The sequence below is a fragment of the Betta splendens genome, chromosome 19, assembly GCF_900634795.4.
Source record: "Betta splendens chromosome 19, fBetSpl5.4, whole genome shotgun sequence".
NCBI classification, from domain to species: domain Eukaryota; kingdom Metazoa; phylum Chordata; class Actinopteri; order Anabantiformes; family Osphronemidae; genus Betta; species Betta splendens.
The window spans coordinates 10,854,099-10,876,128 of NC_040898.2; the positions used below are offsets into that span (position 1 = coordinate 10,854,099).

Sequence of the window (22,030 nt, forward strand, 5' to 3'; positions counted from 1 at the left end):
GAGAAAGAAAAAATATCATGGGTTGTTGAAATAACCACACGTTACTTGTACGGCTCCTCATTTGTTGTTGGCAATCACAGAACCAACTGGCAGGAAAATGTTTTCCTTCACAGTCTCGTTTTTTGGACCGCAGAGCCGAACGCACACAGCTCCACCAGATAAGTCGATGCGGTTCGATAATAGGAAACAGAATCATCAAGCGACCTTTTTCCAGCGGCCATCATCACAAGTGCTCTCTCTGTACTGGATGTCTCTGCTGTTGGAGATAAAACGCCGACAGCTCTCCCAGCTCCCTGTTCAAAGCAACCCAGCAGCACTCTCTCTCGACGCTGCATTTTCCAGACGAGGCCCGAACGCATCAGTCTGTGCAATTTGCACAATACACACTTTGATTTCTCAGTAAAATCAGTAATTTCTTTTTATTATTCCAGCACAAAACATTTTAATTATACACAAATACTGACACGAGGAAACCGAAATAGCACCATGTCAAAGCAGCAGCTTCAGGAAACAGCCGTCAGACGCAGGCGACTGATTCAAACTACTCACCTTTGTTAAACTAGTTCAAGAGCATGTACTTGTTGAAAAGAACATCATCAATCAGGAATGCAGGTTATAGTCATACTCTGTAATGTCTGGTCTTTGTTTCAACTTCGTCCGAGGCATAAATCTCCAATAAAATGTGTTAAAATATTTAATACAGTTTTAGACTTCCTCAAAATAAATTACTTTTTGTCCATAAGTGAAATGCCCACCAGGCAAAAACTATTTACCTAAAAACAAGCTACAGTTTAGTTTTAGTTTCCTTGAGCCACTCGCTGAAGCACTTCTCCATAGCCTTCCTGCTGGCCCAGCTGCCATTGTTGACTGTGGGGATGATCTTGAGAGGCTGGAGCCACTGGACGAAACGCTTCAACTCCAGGAAGCTGCTGTGTTCACTGTATGGGATTCCTATTAAAGTAAAACAGAACAGAAGATTACATTAGATGAAAGTTTAACGCTGCCAGAAAACTAAGTGTGAAACTCAAAGATAACTAACATTTTGTTTTTGCTCAAAGGGCATTTAAATTATGGGTATAATTATATTAATTTATAAAGGGAGACGAGTGCTGTAGGGAAAAGGCCCAGCAGTGAAACCAGACACGATTCGCTTTCAGCGTCTACGCTTTGATACATTCTCTCAATTATGAAAAGTCGGGCTCAGAGACGACAGAAGAGATTTGGTTAGAGGTAAAACACTGTCACGAAGCCAGATGTCTTAAAAATACAGAAGTAGAAGAAGCCAGATGCACAAAGAATGAGTCAGAGCCCTGCAGAACGCTCCAGATGCTCTGCAAAGTGGCCCACGGGCCGAGACGCCGAGATTCACCAGGAGGTGAAAACGCCAACCATTCATCAGCTGCAGAAAACCGCTGCCCCTCCTCTGCCCTCCGCAGGTTTATTGAGCCCCACCGCTTTAAACAGACGTAGGTGAAACTAAGCCGACTCAAGTGTACGGTCAATCCTCCCACACGCAGAAGACAATATTGGAAGCAGCAGTGGCATATGGCTGCGAAGAGCTGAGAGGAGGAGATGAACACAAGGCTGCCTTCCGCCTCAGTGACACACAAATTGCTGAGAAATTTAAAAAAAAAGTGTGTAGCTGATTGTAGGTTATAGGCCAGATGGCTGATGGTGTTGATGGATATATTGAGAACACCAAGGAGGACAGTAAGAAAACCAGGCTAAATCTGAAGCGGCAAATCAAGTCATGACCCATTTCTGCAATAGGGCTCAATGCCACAGCACTTTACTCTGCATCTACACATGAAGATCAAGCAGAAGTAAACTGAAACTAAAACGACTGTTTATCCTCACAGCTTCCGTCCCTGCTTACTTCTCCTGAGTTTACCAAAAGAGGGAGCTGTGGGTTTAACAGTGTAACACAGGAAACGCTGTGACATAAGGCAGATGCAGTGCGTACCGTAGATTGAGACGACCCCCCTGATCTCAGGCTGTATGTCCTCCACCGATTCCACCTGCTGGCTGAAGGTCCAGCCTGTGGGCTTGAAGGCCACCAGCTGATCGTACTGTGCTGAAAAGCGAGCGAGGTGATCCTGCAGCTTCTGCAAAAAAAAGTAAATGTAGAGACATTTAAACTCTAGTGGCATTCAGACGTCATTTCTTGACTGTCAACCCTACTACACCACACGTATTAAACCTACGGTAAGCTCTAATGCTAGTTAATCTTCTGCAGAGTCCCAGTTGAAAGGTTCCCATGTATTAACCTTTACTTCCATTTCCCTCAAGTCAGCTTCTTATGCCAAACATGTTTAAAGTTCTTCTTGAGGAAATTCTCAAGTCCTTATTGTAGCAACAATGTGTCTGGTCATCAGGATCACATACAATAAACAAGCCTTGGAATAAAAGACATGCCCTCGGTTGAACATTAGAAGTGCACATCTGCCAAGCATTTGTAAAATAGCCCCGTTCATCTCACTAAAAGGCTTATTATTAAATGTAGACGTGAACCTCATCTCATCCGAGTACATGCATTCATATCGTACACCGCAAAGTCAGACGTGATACATTTGCTTGTTGTTTCACTCAAATCACAGATGTACTTTGTTTCCTAATCGTGCTCTTACAAAAAAAACAAACAAAAAAAAAAACAGACATTGGCCCAGACTCCCTCTGTAATGGCTGTTTTCACATCAGTTAAGGGGAATTCAACTGCTGCACGTACTTTGAAGGTGAGCTGCATCATGGGCAGCACATGGACCTGGGCTGCCTTCCAGTCGGTGGTGATGTGTTGTCTGACTTGGTCCGACTCCAGACAGCACATGGTGTTGTATTTGTCTCTGGAGAGGCACACTTTAGACCCCAGGACGTCTGCCAGTGCTAAAAATGAACCGAAGCAATTTGGTCTTATCAATTTAATGCTCGGTAAGTACTTGCAGTTAAACAAACCCTGTTGCTGATGTTAAGCCCTGACAAATTGTAGACTTTATTAATGCAGACTTAAGTTTACCTGCGCTAACGTCTAGCCTATTTTACCGCCGGCCAACTTCTCTGGAACACATTGTACAATCTCTAATGGCTGCAAATGCATTTCTATAAATAAAAAAATAACCCTTGAACAGTATCACGTGTAGCAAACAAGGGAGCAAAAGGTAGCTGAGCGCATACAGTGAATTAAATCAGCTCTCAGTGTTGTTCCAATCACCCAACCAAGCGTGATTACAGAAGGTCTGTCTGCGAGGACAGCACTGCACCAATGGCCAATTATATCTGTGCGTCACCAGAAGACTGCTCGGCTCCACAACACAATATCAAGTGCAGCCTATTCTCAAATCGCTCCCATTTCAATAAAAGGCCGCCTGTCTCGTTGACTTTCAAATAGAGGAGGGTCAGATGTTATGAGACGACTAAAACACATCTGTTCCCATGTTTAGTTTCAGGAACACATTTACTTTGTGTCCATCCGTCTGTGCTGCTGTTAATGCCATTCCTAGAATTAAATGAATAAATTACCATCTCATTTTCTGCCATAAAAAAACATGACACTTTTCAACCTGCCTGATTATTAGAGTGATGTTGAATTATATACACCAAGTAGAGCAACCCTGAATTTCCTAACATTATAATTAGTCATTGTCATCTCACTTGAATTGAGCGTCACAGTAAGCAGCATTTTCCTATGACTTTAGTGTTTGTTCTTGTTGTACCTTTGTCTGGTTTACCTGAATACAAAGTACTGTTACAAAACATGTAGTGTGGCATTTATCCTGCTAACACTTACCCAAAAACACCTTCTCTTTCCCCACAGAGTAGGATCCACACACCACTAGAGTACGGGGGTTGAGTGTTACCAGTTCGAAGGCTGTGTTAGCTGCAAAGTTGATGACCTCTTGTTGTCTGGGGAAGGTATATTCAGGGCTGCAGTAGCTAAACATAAGAGAGTACTTACTGAAAATGCCAGTTTCATCAGGCTGTCTTGTTTAATTGGGTGCAGTTAAACCACAATTCTGAATTTGGTCTTTCAGCAAGACTTAATTTACTGTATCTGAGGCGCTTACGTGGTGTCCAAGTAGAGAGTCTGCACCCTGCAGCTGAGTAACTCGGGGTATGTTTCCATAGAGGGATCAGCTCTGAAGTCTCCAGTGTGGAGGACAGTTTGGCCATCAGGAAGGAAGAACAGCAGCATGGCAGCCCCTGGACAACTAATGGATAAAATGATCATGAGAGGCACAGACAAACTAACATACTGTAAAAAGCCTGTATTCCTGAATGTTAGTGATCACGATAATAGCGGACACACAAACATTAATCAGTGGCAAATATTGAAATCAGGTCGAAAACTTACTGGTTGGCATCCAGGAGGATGACTCTGACTCCCTCCACCGTGACCTGGGTGTTCATGGGGAGGATGTGGACATACTGGTCTGGTACCTTGAGCTTGCTCTTCACCAGGTTCCCTGTGATCTGACCATGACAGGGGACTGTTAGCACCTTGTTTGGCTCCACACAGGTAAAAGGAGCAGCGCTAATTATATTTAGGGACATTCATCTTGTCAGTCACCTTTAACACCCTTGTAATCTACTTGGAAAACTCTGTTAAACTAATGATTTATCTAGGCTTTTTCTGGGCTACTGTGTGACCCACCTTCCAAATAAACAAAACCCCAATGGAGCCCCAATAAGCCAGTGCTTAGTTTTAATTTGTGCTAAATAATGACCCATTTGACAGGAAAACTTTAGATCAGGACGATATACATTTATTTTGAACACCATATAATGTCTTATGAATCAGAGCTAAACTATAAATTATACAATATAATAAAGAAATTGTCCAACTTTACGTTGCATACTATTTTTGACAGACTTAACCCTAATTATATTCAGAGACATATTATACTTTGGTGTGACCAAGATGAGAATATTATCAAGCTGAAGACCAGCAGACAAAATTCTAATCAACACTACGGTCAGAGCTCCTCGTGGATTGTTATGCATGGCTGCAAACCGTAAGTAAAATTTCATTAGCGCGAGTCTATGCAGTGAGATAACAAATGAATCAGGCATTTATGAATTCTAAGCAATACATCAGACAGAAAGCTTTTTAATGAGATGCAAAGAAATTGGATTTAGAAAAAGAATTGTTCCATAGCCCACATCCATGGTGTTCATTATTTACTGCAAACCGTAGGTAAATGCCACCACGTAGGTTTGTTTAAAAATAGCGTCTCATGCAAACCCATGCCTCAAAATGCCAGTGAACAGATACAACACAAAGAAGAACAGAATCAAATGACGCTAATATTTAAAAGCCAAAGCCCGACTTACCCTGTTACAGTAGATTGGAAATGTGGAGTTCTTGGTCAACCCACCGTAGTGGTCTGAGTGGAAATGTGTGAGGAAGTAGCAAGCGACGCCCTCGATCAAACCGTACCCAAAGGCGTCAATGACAAATTTTGTGCCTAAACAGGATTAAACAAAAGCTTTACATCACAGGTTCATTGTTAAAATTCATGCAGCAATATGTGATGCAGTCACTCTCCCACCTGGGATCTTTTTGTAGAACGGACAACGTGGTAACTCTGCTCCTTCATCTGCGTTCCCTCTGTTCCTCCACCTTCTCCACCCTCTGGTCCCACCTCGCCTTGATTCTCCATGAGAGGTCACCATGTTGCTCGTGTTTACAGTCGCTGTCCCCCCTGAGGTGTCTGCAGTAGCATCAGCCTTACTTTTCTTCTGCCTGTCTCTCACTTTAGGTCTGTGACCCGTGTGCTCATCAAGTGAAGGATCCGGGGTTGAAGTCTCTTTATCCTTCTCCTTAAGGGGTTTGAGACCAAAAAACACCCCAATGTCCATCTGCTTAAGACAAGAGCTCGGACCTGCTGGCTTGTTTTGGCTTTTCTGGGACGGCATCACTTCAGATGAAGACACCTGATGAGAGTTTGAGTTTCCTGGCTCTGGCTGAATACTGTCATTCAAGTTCTTATTTACGATATTTTCTCTCAGACGCTCTAAAACAACACTCTGGGGAGATTGAATGCTAGTCGCACTGGTGGACCTATCAAAAGCTTCTTTGTTATTTGTGGAATCAGCAGGTAGCTGACGAGTGAGTGGTAATGAGGTAAATGACTCCACCTGGGTGTTTGAGGAACACTGGTCCTTTGGTGGCACACTATGGCTTTCTAAATTATCTATAAAACCAGTAAACAGTTCATCTTCACTTGAAAAAGCATCACTAAACAACACCATAGAGTCTTCATTTTCATCATCATTAAAAAGGGCTTTCCTACATTCACCATTTTTGACTTCTTTCTCAACAGGGAACGCAGACAGAGGAGAGTAGGATATTTCATCATCATAATTAGAGGAAGGTTTACTTTTGGAAAAGCCATCAGAGAGGTTTTCTCCACTCTCTGCTTTGACAAGTGTTGAAGAAGGCTCTGGTTTACTTTCCTGGGAAGAACTGACAGATCTTTGGCCTCTACTAGATGACGACCAGCCTTTCCTTTTCTTAAAGTCCTCTGGGCCGGGGGAGCGCAAGAATAACAGGCCATTTGTAGGTTTAGAGGCAGGGGACCCCTTATGATGATTCTGTGGAGAGGCGCTACAATCAGACAGGGCCGTAACACTGAGAGCACTGTCCTGAGAATTCTCTAAAATAGATCCATCCACCTCATTGTCCATCGGGCGGGCGAGCTGGCTGAGGCTGGTCTCTGCCTGGTCACACGCACCGACCGAGGCTGCGTCGCTGTTCGCTCGACGGTGGGCCAGGAGTGTGTGGTTAAAACTCTTGTAATGGCTTGGGTTGGTTGAGGAGCACCGCAGACCATCTGGACATTCTGTGAGAACACATGGAAGCAGGTATTAATGCTGGTATTTCTTTGGTGTCTTAAATTAAGCTTCGACATGGATGATGAGCTCATGTGGACGTCTGTACCTTGGCATTCATCTCTGGGGGAGTCCAGACACTCAGACACATGCCATCTCTGTGACTGTACCACTAAAACAGAAAAGGGCATCTGACACACAGGGCAAAAGTCTCCCGAACGTGGAGCAGCCGTGTGATTAGCCTCTATGCTGCTGGGAGCGTGTGAGGAAGCATCTGCACTCTCAGCTCCTTTAAGCGTCCCCTCTGGTGGCTTGACCCTCGAAGACCTGCTCCTGGAGGTGCATCTCCTTTTAGCCACAGCTGAAGCCGATGCCGGCTTCCTTCTCTTCTTCTCAAGAGGTTTATACTCCCAGATGTCATTTTCAGAGTCGTCCTTCTGTGACATTTGAGGCAAAATGAAAATTCTTAATTGTCTCTATCGAGGTCCTCCACACTTTGGTTATGCGATAGCATCCCGTTGTTGTAGGTAATAACAACGTTACAACAGCTTAATGTTGATCTGGTAGATTCCTCGACAAACTAAACGCATGTTACTTATAAAAGCGTTTTTCAAAACTATCACTTACAATACTTAGCTAAATTTTAAAGACATCCTTTATATCCAAGAGAAAACTTGGTTTTGTTATAGAGTGCATGTTAGCGCTTACCGCCAACATACAATAATGATTGTAGTAAAATCACCTTATTTTAGCAAAGGGCACGTTCCATTATTGCTGCAACATCGAACTATAAACTATTTGCGCTATCGTTCAAGTAATAAAATCAGTAGACCTTTAATCTTTATTATGTATTTTGAGATTACATATAATGTTTAAACATTTGCTTTATTACTAAATAACGTATTTTGTTAAACATGTGCCGAAAGTGCGGCATAAATCTTTATATGTTTACCTAGATTTTCCGGTTGTTGTTGGAAACATGGCGTCTCACTGTAGCCTCTCCGCTTTATTTCCTATCCAAAGTCCACTGGATATCGCCTTAGACGAAGCCGAGAGCCAAGGCGAAAAAGAAACTCTTGTGTTACAGTATTTGAAGACCCTAGACGAGCGAGAGGACTTGAAAATACCCGATTTTCAGACAGGTACAAGCCTATTACGGCGTTAGCTCGCTTAGCATTGTACTTCCTCCCATACAAACTCTGTTTACTTAATTAACGCTACGTCTCGTAACATGCTTCAACAAAGCAATGCATTACAAATACGCGAACGGCACAGTTAGCTAGATATAGAAGTGTCTTATGTTTACATGTGAATACATGTAAATGCAGTTCGTCCAACTGGGCTGCCAGTTGCTGGGGTATTTGTTCTGTTATCTTATGACGTTTCTCCATGTTGTATATTTATTTATTTATAGTCTTTATTACAAAAATACACAATGGTAAACCAATATGATATGATAACGGCATGAGGACAAGCATGACGTGCTTGTGGCCAGTGTCCACAGTGTTGATGTGACTTTATGACACACTTCATGTGTTGGTATCCTTAAAATGGCCCACTACATGTTCTCATGTTACTCGATAGCATTTCTTCATAGCCTTAAGTCACCACAGACTTCATGGCTACACCATATTTAAAATAATGGCTTATCAGCATCTCCACTCCGTGAAAGTGGAGCACAACAAGAACCTGTTTGCAGTCTGAAACACATTCAGATGTTGTTGTGACAAACTGAAACCATGTAAAACATAAAGGTTACAGGCTTCACAACTTCTCTGCACCCAGCTGTTATTTTAAATAAGCGTATTTCCTTCCTCTGTCGACATTCTTAGCCACAGTGACAACGTGATTTTTTTATGGTTATGGTGTAATCAAGGAAGCTTAAAATCTATATGCTGTCACAACTTCACAGAAAATGCTGGTGATGTCTTTGTCTTTTACTGAGACCTTGTGCTAAGCTGTTCTCCCAATGAATGGTTGTGTGTCTACTGAAGTAGCATATTATTTTCAACCTTATTGGCAAAGGGTTTAAGTAACAACTGACATGCAACTGCGATGTTATATCTTGTCACACCAGTAGATGGAGATCTATAGTAGGTCATCATAAGGCAGGATAACCTGGGGTTTAAGTGGGATAAAACGTTTGAGTAATTGTTTTGATACATTTAATTCAGACCAGTCCTCATGCCATACTATCTCAATTGGATTTAGATTGAGTAGTTGTGGAGAACAGGTCATCTGATGCAGCACTCCATAGCATACCTCTTACATAACCTAGATGTGTGTATGGGGTCATTGTCCTGTTGGAAAAGAGATGAAGTAAGCAAAGTAGCATTAAGTAATTCCAAGAAATGCATCCTGTGCAGCACGTCTGGATTATTCATATTAACTGTCCTTCATTTTTCTGAAGTATTGATGGGCTATCTTTTCTCTCAATATACAGTAAAGTATTTATAGCCACAATACACAATGTGTTTAGACTTCAAGCAGAAGAGAACAGGACATTAAACAAGGTGAAACATGCAAGGTTTGTTTGTCAGCTTGCTGTATATACAGTGTGCGTAAGGAGAAGAAAACCGAGACTCATTTTCTATTTAATGTTCAGTAGTGTTTGCTTTGATCCATCTTTTTTGGATGTGACATGACTGCTGAGACGAACATGCCTGTTAGGTATTTTGTGACTGCAACCATTACCCTGCTAGGACAGTGATGGGTGCTGCAAAGCATTTCCTTGCACTGTGACTAAACATAATTAATAAGATGACAGCATCATTTTCCACTCTGTGATTTGCTCCAGGCTTTGAATGGCTGAACACAGAGGGGCCTCTGTCTTTGAACAAGGAGCTGTCTGGCAAAGTGGTGGTGCTGGACTTCTTCACTTACTGCTGCATCAACTGCATACACATCCTGCCTGACCTGCACCAACTGGAGAAGGAACACTCTGTTAAAGGTATGGGCTTAATTACTTATTACACTGGGTTTAATTTATCCTGTGTTATTAGATTCTTTTTTTGCCTGACCATTGTGAGTCTCAAACAAGCCCCACATGTCAGTGGCTTTGCTTTTATCTCTGACAGACGATGGCAGATTGAAATTGAGTTATGACGCATTTAACACACACACACACACACACACACACACACACACACACACACACACACACACACACACAGATAGCAGAATCAGTTTACCTGTGAGCAGTTGTGTGCCGCTCATGTACACAAGAAAGTATTGGCTCCAGTGCAGTGCTTATCAGACCACAGCGAAACCTATGTAGGCTGATTACAGAAGTACAGCTGTGATGAGCTTAGATCCACGTGCCCTAGAAAAAAAGATGAAGGAGACAAATTGGAAATGTGTATACATTTTGGTCTGAGTGGATTTCTCCAACTGCTAAATGTTTTGAAAAGTGAATATAACTTTACATTTACAGCATATTTTCTGTTGTATCTCTCAGGTCAAATTACAGTCGGCTTTGCTGGAGGCAGGAGCCTAGCAGGCCTAAATGGGAGTCCAGTGTTATGTTGCGTCATGGTGAACATGTAGAAGTTCACTGGGGCAGAGAAACTGTAGTACATCTACTCTATTTCTCACCTCTTCAGTTGGAAGAGCACGAAGGCCCTTATCTCAGATGTGAAGAGACAGTAACTAAAAATATTTCCAAGCTCCAGTGTCAGTGAGCCACTCCATGCAAAGCATAATCGCATCCGACTGACGCTGGCATCCTGCTGGTCCTTCAAGGGACCATCTGAGGAAACTCATGCAGCTTGAAATATAGTTATGAGCCAGGCCACACACACACACACACACACACACACACACACACACACACACACACACACACACACACACACACACACACACAGCAGTACCACGGCACATAGTAGTACTGGTCTTATCTTTGGCACTGATGTGGGTACATTCTGTTTGCTGCTCTGGTCAGTGAGGTGTGGGAGCCACCCAATCCAGTAACTCCCACCAAACACCCACCCACCCACCGTCACTACAATCTGTGCCCGTACTGTACTGTTTGGCAGAGACGAGGAGGTTACGAAATCTACTGAAGGGTAGACCTTAAGGGTTTTTTGTTTTTGTCCAGTCATTTTGTTGGTTGGCATTTTTGTCATCTTAATCAGTGGTTTTCTGAGCACATTATTATATTTATCACATGTTTTCTGAAATTTAACTAAACAATTACTAATTGTTCATTTAAATTTGTCTGATGATTTCTTTTCCTTTCTAGTTTTTGGCTCCTTTTTAATCAATGATGCAACTGGATATGAAAATTTAATTTATTGACTCTTTTCATTCTGCACAGTATGTTCACAACATTCATTTATTCAGTATAAAATATATACATATAATATAACAAATTAAAAATGAAGACTACAAGATTATACTGTAACTCTTTGCATCAGTTATCAAGCTACAAGCTGTCATATATAAAGTACTGTTAGAATGACAACAAAGCTTTGACATTTTTATGCAGCATTATCAAGCTTTCAAATCAGAGTGACTTAGAGTATGTGAACACATAGTCCTACGGTGATTGGGAAACAGGAAGGAGACCTATCAAAATGTCTGCTGTGTAAGACCACTTACAGCTTTTAGAACCACAAAAGGGTCTGTTTAAAACATATATATTTGCATATTCATGCCATCTAGTTGCATAACATTAAAACATTGTTGGCCTTGGAATTTACACCCAAACCCTTTCAGTCCATTTTTAGGAAAGAATATAAAACTGCGTGAAAGCTAAGCAAATGCCTATTTTATTTTTTAGTACATTTATTTAATACTTATATACAATAGGTAATTATAGTAATGCGATCTGTTTAATCTCTGTCCTAGATGGATTGGTCGTTGTTGGCGTACACTCTGCCAAATTCCCCAATGAAAAAGTAAGTTGTTTTCAGCATCATGTGAACTTGACAAGGAGACTTGTCTCGTAGAAGAGCTTTATCGGAACTGAAAAATCTAAATGCTGCTGAAGTTGAGTATGATAAATAACAGTTTATTGTAAAATGAACCACTTTTTCCTCAAGCAATAAATCAAAGCCGTAGCGTCACACTCCTATCACAACATGATCTGATTTAGACAGCTTGAAGAACTTTATCTGAATGATTGCGTCTGAACAAAAGATATATGGCAGTACCTTTAGACAGTCCTCCCAATGCTGTCTGTCTCTTTTATTTTTATTTGTTCACATGTTTCCTTTATAGATTCTTGACAATGTTCGCAGCGCCGTCCTCCGCTACGATATCTGTCACCCGGTGGTGAATGACAGTGAGGCACACCTTTGGCATGAGCTGGAGGTGTCATGCTGGCCTACACTGGTCCTGCTGGGACCTCGTGGCAACCTGCTCTTCTCTCTGGTGGGTGAAGGCCACCGTGACAGGCTGATGCTTTTTACTGACTGCGCCCTGCATTACTACAGAGAGCAGGGCCTGCTGAAGACCCACACAGTGGGAATCAAGCTTTACAGAGACTCTTTGCCACCCAGTGTCCTGTCTTTTCCTGGAAAGGTGGCTATAGACAGTAGCAACCAAACACTGGCCATAGCGGACACTGGGCATCACCGGGTTCTGGTGGTGTCCTCTAGTGGACAGCTGCTACATGTTGTAGGAGGTAAGAATACAGGGAAGGAGATGTACAGTGTAAAACAGTTGGCATTAAATTCTCATGCATCCATGAAAACAAAATGATATGTGTCATTGTATCAGATAAAGTTCGGATTTCTATAAACAAAAACTGTTATTACGTTCTTATAAAAATGTTTTGGAAAAGGTTATTTAAGCATGATGGTATTTTTAGATTTTTCATATGTCCCACCAAACCTCAGAGGAGCCACATGGTTGTCTGAGTGTTGGCAACAGCAGGGACTAGAACATGCTGGGAGCTGGCACTGGCCAGAGCGGACAAAATGAGCAGCGACTTCTGATTTATATTAGTTGAATTATTTCCTCTGAAGCCATAATGGTAACTGTTCTATGTGCTTAAACATGTTAAAATGTAAGAAACATTTGCTAAATAGATCATGACCAATTCATTAACACGCTTAGAAGACAAGAAAACACCTAAGGCTCACTAACAATAATGTTCTGTCACAGGTCCTGAGAGCGGGAGACAAGATGGTGACGTGTCTGTAGCTTCTTTTAACTCCCCTCAGGGTGTGGCTATTAAGGGCAACACAATATATGTAGCCGACACTGACAACCACCTGATCAGAAAGGTATTTGCCTTGTATTGTTCCTTAACTTTTTTCCCCTAAAATCTTTTGTATTGATCTGTTGATCTGATTTCAGTGTATCTGTGTGTCCGTTCGCTAGGTTGACCTGTTAGAGGGGAGAGTCAGCACTCTAGCTGGAGTAGGTGCTCAAGGCACAGACAAGGAAGGTGGAGCCATGGGTCCTGAGCAGCCTATCAGCTCTCCCTGGGATGTGACTCTTGGCACTGCTGGTGGGTTTTAGTGGTTCAGATCCCAGGTGTTTTTGTGATGCTCAGATAACATTGCCATTGGTGGCTGAAGCAGATTCAGGTGAAAATGATCACATCTCACTACTGACTGAAGGGAAAGTGGGTTGTGAATTAGGATAACAAATTTCAAGAAAATCATTGGTATAGTTAGAGAGTAGTGCAGTTGGAATGTGCACTTTAAACTTGGATAATTCACATATTTTATTTAAATCACACTGAACATAAACCATATTATTACTTTGTAACTTTTCATGATAATTTAAACCTTTAAAACTGCTCAAAGTGGAAGTCGTGATCACTTGCAACTAATCTAGACCAGCTGACAATCTTTCATGTTCTCAAAAAGTCAACTCCACTTCAAACTCAATTCTTAATGCGTTGCTTTTATTATTTCTACCTTGAGCATTCAGCGTGTCTTCAGTCATAATCCTCTTTTTAATATATTCTGCTCACAGCATTTATTTGTCAAAGCAGAAAGCTTTTTAAACTTTTAAAAACTCTCAGACCTTTTACATCTAATCGTTCTTCTTGACCTGAGACACTGTCAGGCTGTGCAGACTGTAAATCACTCAGCAAAGAATCATTCACCGAGATGCCAAAATGGCAGATCCCTCATGATCCCAAACACACATGGTGCATGCAAATGGTGCTATTAAAATGTGCTATATAAAGCTTTAGCTGCTTTATTGCTCTGGTTGAAAAAAACAACACATTTTAAATTATTCCTATTCCACACAACAAAAGAGCCTCTCTAGTTATTTATTTAACATGAAATAATATAGTATTTAAAGATATGAAGGACGTATAAAACTTTTCATCTGAGCTATTGTGTCATCTGGTTAACCTTGTCTACAAAGCATCTAAGTGGTTCTTCATGTCTATGTCTGAGATGCTGAAAGGTTATATTTATAAGTTATAATTCCATTGTTATATTGTCTACCGTACTTTGCAAACAGAGGTTGAAAGCATTGGTTCCGTAAAGGTTATGAACACTCCAAATGGAGTCTTGCACACTGATTTTGGTCAGGTTTCGATGGCTGACACATCCGGCTGCTCTGAAACATTACCACATGCTCTGGGGTTGTGGTCTCAGACCTTCAACTCGACCAACCTTGTTCATTCAGAGTACATCGGAACACTAATTGCATATTCATGATTTGACCGTAGATATATGAATAAATGATTTCACCAAGTCAAGAGGATCCTAAACCTTTTGAACTATGAAGTTCTACAGTGACACTGATGCCGTGTGTCAGGTGTCGGCAGTTGTCAAATCCCCCTGACAGTCCACCGGATGTGATCAAGAAGGGCCCAGTTCAGTGTTGCATGAAAAATACAACTGAGATACTGTGTGTGTGATACTGTATATCCATCATGATGACAGCATTGTCCCTGCTGACTGCACCTGAAGTGGCACATGGCCTGTGTCAGACAGGTTTCTGCTAAAATAAGCTTTCACCATTTAATCAATTCAATCAAATATTAAAAGGGGTTTTCCTCGTGTGGTAATTTATTTTAGCACACCATGTAACCTTCCCAAAAACCCCAGAGGTGTTTTACCTTTGGTAACAGTCAGGAGCAGAGCTGCTTTTTAACTCGGCCTCTTTTTGTGGGTTTCGTTTGCTCATGCAGGCGGTGTTGGAGATAACGTGCTGTGGATTGCCATGGCAGGAACTCACCAGGTCTGGGCTTTGTTCCTAGCAGATGGGAAACTGCCCAAAGGAAGGTGAGAGACTGCTACATGACCACCATGACCACTTGGCAAGAGAAACTGTTTAAAACAACAACAATAATACAAGGAGTCAAGAGCTGGATGAACCTCACATGAATTTACTTTAATGTGATAACATGTCAGCATTGACCACAGACAGGAATGGAGGAGGAATTGCAATGAGCTGTCATTACCTTCTATTATCTAACAGTGAATCCAAGGCAGGCGTGTGCTTGCGATGGGCAGGCACCGGCAATGAGGAAAACCGAAACAACGCCTACCCCCACAAGGCCAGCTTCGCCCAACCTTCAGGCCTGGCTCTGGCCCCAGAGGAGCCCTGGAACTGCCTGTATGTGGCCGACAGTGAAAGCAGCACCATCCGCTCTCTGGCGCTGAAGGATGGAGCCGTCAAGCTGCTGGTCGGGGGGGAGAGAGACCCACTGGTGCGTGCACAACAACTGATGGATGGAAGACTAGATAGTGGATGATGTAAATGGAAGGATGATTTATTTCAGGACTTTGTTTTACACTTTTCTTTCTTCTATGAAATACCGTTTAGCTTTTTCTTTCCTAGTTGGGGTGATTGTGTGGTTTAGAGTCACAGAAGACAACCACTAAGTGAATCCCGAGTGGCTTAAATGGATTTCCTTAATATGGTTGATTTCATGTAGAATTTCAAGGCGATGTTGGCACAATTCATTTCATATGTTGCCTGTTTTAAGGTCTATTTATAGAACAACAGTAAACAGCAGGTTGAAAATGGAAGGAAATTAAACGTCCTTTGCCACAGCAGGCCTGCAAGAACTGAGTGACCTCTCGTACCCTACTTTCAATGATAATATGTCCTGTACCTGACTCTGCCACCATCCATCAACAGCAAACGTGCACAGCGCACAACCTGCACATTAATCTACCACGTTTTAAAGCCATAGGAAGCGCAAAGCCTTGGACGAGCTTAGCCATTCACAGAAGCCATTTTCTATACATAGAAAATATTGATTGAACAGACCCATGAACAAACAAACAGGCCGTCTTATCTGCTGCAGAAGCACGAGAACCAGCATTTATGCTGAACAACCATGTCCTCGCAGCTGCTCTGCTGTGCTCGTCTTTGCTGCGACACTGATGTATTTTTGGAAAAACCCAAGAGCTTTAAAGCTTGTAGCCACTCATGAGAATGGCGAGTAATTAACTGGAGAGTCATATACAGTTTATTCATAATGGCAGCAAGCCAGCAAAAACCATTAACATACTCTATGGTCTACTGGACATTTAGCTGAAACAATGTAACATAACGATGGTTAGAGCCTTAGAAGCAGTCTGTGTGTGAAACATCTGATTTAGCTACTATATCAGCAGTGAATGTAATTCATTTACTAGTAAATGACCTAAAAGCTGAAAGTGTAAAAAGTCTGAACCTGGAAATATCTTTTTCCAGGCAATCTACTATACCTCTGCCACATGCATTTGCCCCATTCTTCACCCTCATTGTGAGCACTTCTTGATGCTGCAGAAGGATTTTGTATTGCGCCTAATGGCTCCTTTGCAATCAGAAGAAGAGAACAGGCTCTTGCACTTAAGTGAACACCTGAGCGTAAAAATCTGTCGGCATTTGTACCAGCTACTGGTGCAGTAACAGATATTTCCTGAAAGCCATGAGACCTTATTGACCCGGATGCTGCAAAATTGAATGTGCTTTTACAAAATTTCCCACAAATTGCATATTGATTTTCTCTCAAAGTAATTATCTATTAGGGATCATGTTGATCTGTAGCACAAATCTAGAAAAAGTACCTTTTATTTTGATGCCATTTATTCTTGATTTTACTGGACTCAAGCACACCATAGATCTGAGGAATCCCTGAGATAAGGAAACCAGTGTTGGTAACTTAACTTTTTACTTCGAATATTCCTTCTGATAGAAACTGAACTTTTACTGTTTAGAGTTGATAGTTTAAACAAGGTCCTTTTTATCCTGGATCAAAACACTTTTTGGTCTCTTTCTAAAAATGTTTTAAATGTAGTTAGAGGCAGTTCATAAATCTGATTTGCTGAGATTAAACTTCGGGGGTCACGAGTGTGCATTTGTGCAGTTTCATATTTTGATCTGATGTGATTCCTCCCTTTTAAAGAACCTCTTTGCTTTTGGGGATGTGGACGGGAAAGCGGTGGACGCCAAGCTGCAGCATCCTCTCGGCGTTGCCTGGGCTCCTGAACAAAGCCTGCTCTATGTGGCTGACTCCTATAACCATAAGGTAACTGCTAAATGTCACAAGGCTGTGGTTCAGAGCTGCTGTGTGATCACACTCGAAGCGTTTCTCATTTCAAGGGCTGTTTAAGCACCCACACAAAACCCTCTCGTTTTGCTCTAATAACAAATTGTAAACATGCATTTTATGTCGGACTGTTTTTAAAAGCCTGTGTGATTGTGTTCAGATCAAGGTGGTGAATCCTAAGACAAAGCAGTGCAGCACATTAGCGGGGACAGGAGCGGCAGGAAACACTCTGGGCCCAGACTTTAACACATCCTGCTTTAATGAACCTGGGGGAGTCTGTGTCGGCGGCGGTGGGAAGCTCCTTTACGTGGCTGATACCAACAATCACCAGGTCAAAGTGCTGGACTTGGCCTCTGAGACTGTCTCACCGGTGAGAAACTTGTGTGTGTATATGAAAAACGATTTGCCCGTGTAAACTAAATGTCACTAAACTATTCTAAAAGCTTTTGTACTAGCACACACTTACTAGGACGTGGTGTAAGTAGCTTCCTCCCCTTTAATCGAAATCCCTCATCTGTGTCCTTCCCAGTTCCCCATTTTCATGTACTGCACAGACTCAGGCCCTGAAAAGGTTTCAGTTCCCGACAAAGTCCCTACTTTGCCCAAATCGGCGGCCAGGAAAGAAATGCCACCGGTGGCAGTGTCTGCAGGCCAGACCCTCATCTTGTCGCTCACCCTGTTGCTTCCAGAAGGAGCCAAGCTCACTGAAGAGGCCCCCAGCTCCTGGGCTCTTAGGGCTGAGGGTAAGACAAAGTTCAGTCGTGTTGAAGTGCTAATGAAAATGTTTTATTCAGGAACCTTCTTGAAAGAGAGACAAGGCAACTTTCTCAGGTCTACTGTCTAATATAGCAGCAGACTTGTTGTGGATTTCTATATTAAGTCGCTGACACAACAGAATGAGCTAATGCTCTGTTACGTGCTGTTCAGCTAGACAAGCGACGTTTGCAGCTTAGGCTAAAGCAGACTGACATACTAAGTCAGTCTTTACATATTTGCTCCGTGACCTAACCTTTGCAAAAAACACAAGCTCTTTGTGTTCCGTCAGTCACCGCTGTCACAGCCCTGCGCACACTGCTTTATGTGAAGGGGGGGACCCGCTGTGGGTGGACAGTCACTGATGGGTACAGGCGTTTAGCACATTTTTAACCGTGGAAAGGAAGCAGAGTTTGACAGTTATGCGCTGGTGAAGATTTATGGAGGAGAATTGGAGGGTTTTATGCACGTGGACAGTCTGGAAGCTTGGTCATAAAAGACAAATGTATCATCAGGAATTGGCTGCGTTTGTGAATAGACATGATTAAATCATATTTACATATCTTACAGTTATTTTTACCTTTTCATGGGTGCAGTTAGAGTTGCGGCCCACCTTGCTGTCTGCATTTGACCCTGTTCTCAATGGGACTGTAACTGGGCTTTATTTTGGTACATGATCCATGATTCATGTCAGAAATTCATGGAAGTGAAGGATGCTTAACCCCTGTCATTTACTCTCCCTCATCTCATCTTCCTCTCACTCCGCCGACCCACGCTGGCGTTTATGGTTTAGGCATCGTCAGGTAGTCCTTCAAACCAGCAGATCGTTCATACCGTGAATACCTTTGTATGATTTAACTCTTTGCGTCCAAGTCAGAGCCTGGCTGCGGTGTTGCTACTGTGTAATCTAAAGTAGTCTGACCCAAGGATCGAGTGTGAAGTGATCTGAGATACGGCTGTGGGGACAGCTGATGCGGTTCATTAGGTTTGAAACAGAAGTGTTTCCATCTTTCAGAGGGACCCAGCATGCACTCAGTGGTATCAGCCAGCTATTTTTAGAGCATTTCGATAAGACAACATGCCTTGGTTCACATAATTAGCTGCCGGGGTATGTTACGTGATCCCCCGCTGTCCGATTATACCCGGTCTAGACTTATGCTGATCACATCAGAGCAGAGGCAGGAATTTTAATGGATCAACTCAGAAGCCCAAGCCAGATCTAAATTGTTTTTTAGTGGCTTTTTACAAATGGCTTCCCTGGGACCTCATGTTAGGCATTGGTCTCATTAATCACAGACAGCGTAGATTTGATGGGTTCTCTGGCATAACACTTTCTCACAGTTGAGGCACCAGCCTTTTCTGTTTGACTTTCATTTATCTTTCAGTGGTCACGTCTCTTTAGATGTGCTTTTGTTTCTAAAAATATCTCCCATGTTTCGGAAATTACCTCGTCCTCACTTCGTCTGATTCACGGGGGTTATGTGGCTAATATTTTTGAGAAGTGCTTTTAGCAGGGCTGCGCAAAGGGAGCACCTCGCGTCTTTAGCGATAAATTTAAATGCTAGACGGACATTTACATACATCTACACGCTTGGAATATGCAACTTTGTAAGTGTCCTACAAACAAAGTGATCCCCGTACAAAAACACTTGCATTCATCTTCTGATTCGTTGGCCCGATTGCATCAGTATTACAAAATAATATATTTATTTTTCCCAGGTAACGAGTGGCTACTCGGCAGTGGGGTAATTACGGGTGACATTTTGGATCTGTCGAAGCCCCTCTCCATCTCCACCAAGCTTCCCGCTGTTCTGAAGGACTTGAACAACAATCCCAGCCTCAGTCTGGCTGTGTGGGTGTACTACTGTATGGAATCAGGTAACGCCTGTACGATGAAAGCCGCATCCTTTACTCAGCCTCTCCAAATAAGTGCCGCTCCTGGTGAGAAAGAGATCACCGTGCCGTTGACTCACAACTTCTAAAGCCGCTCACGCGTCACATGTCGCCGAGACATCAGTGGAACCTCCAATCTCATCTGACTCCATCTCCAGTTCCGCTCGTCATTCCGGAGGAAGGATCTGTAGATTGTTCCTGACAGAGCTGTCACCTTTTGACAAAAATGCATTTAATTCAAAGCTGTTTTTCAGGGGAATTTCCTTTCAGACTACTCCGAAGCCCTCTCTGTAAACATAATGCATGTGGAGTTCTAGACGGTATTTGACGGCTGAGAGGGATCCAAAAAAATACAACATCTAATAGATGAACAGCAAATGCAAATACAGCCTAAATCTGTAAAGTAGCACATTTATGTGGATGCTAATTATTTTCTAGATGATGTTTAGCTTTTTAATTATCAGGAAAAACAAGGCAGAACTAAATGCATTGAAAATTACTGTGTGCGAGACAAATCTGGTAATTTAATTGGCAGGTGGTGATGATGATGAAGTCAGGAAAGGTCTGACTTCCTGTCACTTAATATTGATGGGGACAATTTTAAATACTTTTAAACCTAAAAAAATGGTCTGCGAGTTGTTTCATCATCTAACAAACCAGATAGACGTGAATTCCACAGATGCAATTATTGAAAAAAGTTTCTGCTTTTGAAAATTTTGTGGAAGCCGCGTGTTTGCGTTCGAATCAATTTCTCTTTAAAATTAATGGAACATTTTTCTTTTGTTCCCATGAGTAATTACATCGCAGCAAAAAAAACAAAACAATGTTGACTGGAGCTGATTTGTGATTCAGTCGGAGAAAAAAGTTCTGTTCTGCTGTTGCGGGCACAAGTATTGGTTTTGAATGCTAATATCAGAGTTACAGACGGTTTTTAAAAGAATATATTAAGAAATCCTCAGAGGACTTCTTTGGGATTGTAGGGAGAGACAACTTTAATATCACAAGAAAGGAACTAAAACTTTATCAGCAGGTTTCTATGCAAGAAAGTATTATTAATGCATTGAGATTCATTCAAGCACATGTACATGTGGTCAGCAAGTCTGCTTTAGTCCTGCATTACATCCAGAGTTCACAGGTTGATATTTTTTACCCTGAAGCTTCGCTGTGTGTGTCTGCTCTCCCTACGACTGATTACACGTTTGATTATAACACATTTATATAATGAAGTGCCTGTGTTGAAAGGGAGAATTAATGCCACCGCGTCACTGCTGCTTTCTCCGCTCGCTGTATCAATGCAAGGTCTTAATTAAAAGGGCTCTATCACACTGTTACGCGCCTCACCTCCCCTCCAAAGGAGGAGTGAAGGAGATGATCTGATGATGTAAAGCATGAATATGTTGTGTTCTGTCATATAATGATGGTGAATGTGGTTAATATGAATTTCCCCTTGTTGGTTTTCAGACTTATGGGTTCTTGTCATCATGTCTTATGGGGTGTTATTGGTTTTTGTAATTGTTCTGCTTAAGTGCCTACAACAAGGAGCATTTCTTAGTGAATTATGTGAATCTATCAAAAGCAATAATAATATATTTCTGTAATGGGATAAATGTTTTATTCCCTCAAGTTATTTATCTCAAATGAACTGCAAATATTTTGCAAGCGTGTCTTCTCAACCTTTGTCTCCCTCGGGCGCATGTAATAACGCATGATGAGGCTGCTGGTGGGCATTGAGCTCCTGATATTGTTTTGCAACTCTGGCCCTCTTTCCGTCACATTTGCCGTCCGTTCAGGGAAAACGTGTTAATATGTTGCTGCGCTTTAGATGCAACACAGCAAGGGGAATTAAGCAGCTGTATCTGTTCTGCTTTAATAGAAGTACGGTTTTATACTACGGTTCTACTATTCTTTAAAAATCTTCTGGTCCCTTTCCATATTTCTAGTCTTTAGAATCTATAGGACTAGAATCTATAGGACTAGAATCTATAGGACTAGAGCAACACCTCCTCTCTCTCCTTGTGTATTTACTGTGTCCTCATCCCCCGACAGCACCATTAACCCGCTGCTCTTTAATGTGCACGTACACACCAGAACATC

General features: G+C 42.1%; 2 protein-coding genes across 3 annotated transcripts; one reads left to right on the forward strand and one right to left on the reverse strand.

Annotated features, from left to right (window-relative positions):
* Nucleotides 1-400: 400 nt before the first annotated feature.
* dclre1a (DNA cross-link repair 1A (PSO2 homolog, S. cerevisiae)) lies at nucleotides 401-7,545 on the reverse strand. 2 transcript variants are annotated; one of them, XM_029135147.3, is made up of 10 exons: nucleotides 6,935-7,545; nucleotides 6,670-6,836; nucleotides 5,544-6,588; nucleotides 5,326-5,459; nucleotides 4,346-4,464; nucleotides 4,059-4,202; nucleotides 3,782-3,927; nucleotides 2,726-2,880; nucleotides 1,964-2,105; nucleotides 401-951 (listed from the first exon to the last, which is right to left on the reverse strand). In XM_029135147.3, exons 1-10 carry the CDS (start codon nucleotides 7,269-7,271, stop codon nucleotides 785-787), a joined length of 2,556 nt encoding a protein of 851 aa, XP_028990980.1. In that variant the 5' UTR covers nucleotides 7,272-7,545; the 3' UTR covers nucleotides 401-784. The 2 variants fall into 2 exon arrangements, with proteins under 2 accessions (XP_028990980.1, XP_028990978.1); XM_029135145.3 differs by having other exon boundaries at nucleotides 5,544-6,836.
* Nucleotides 7,546-7,772: 227 nt separating this feature from the next.
* Nucleotides 7,773-21,268, forward strand: nhlrc2 (NHL repeat containing 2). The gene is made up of 12 exons (XM_029133735.3): nucleotides 7,773-7,967; nucleotides 9,623-9,775; nucleotides 11,677-11,726; nucleotides 12,049-12,454; nucleotides 12,937-13,058; nucleotides 13,156-13,285; nucleotides 14,936-15,029; nucleotides 15,226-15,457; nucleotides 17,147-17,269; nucleotides 17,451-17,660; nucleotides 17,820-18,033; nucleotides 19,763-21,268. Exons 1-12 carry the CDS (start codon nucleotides 7,805-7,807, stop codon nucleotides 20,023-20,025), a joined length of 2,160 nt encoding a protein of 719 aa, XP_028989568.1. The 5' UTR covers nucleotides 7,773-7,804; the 3' UTR covers nucleotides 20,026-21,268.
* The last annotated feature ends 762 nt before the right edge of the window (nucleotides 21,269-22,030 follow it).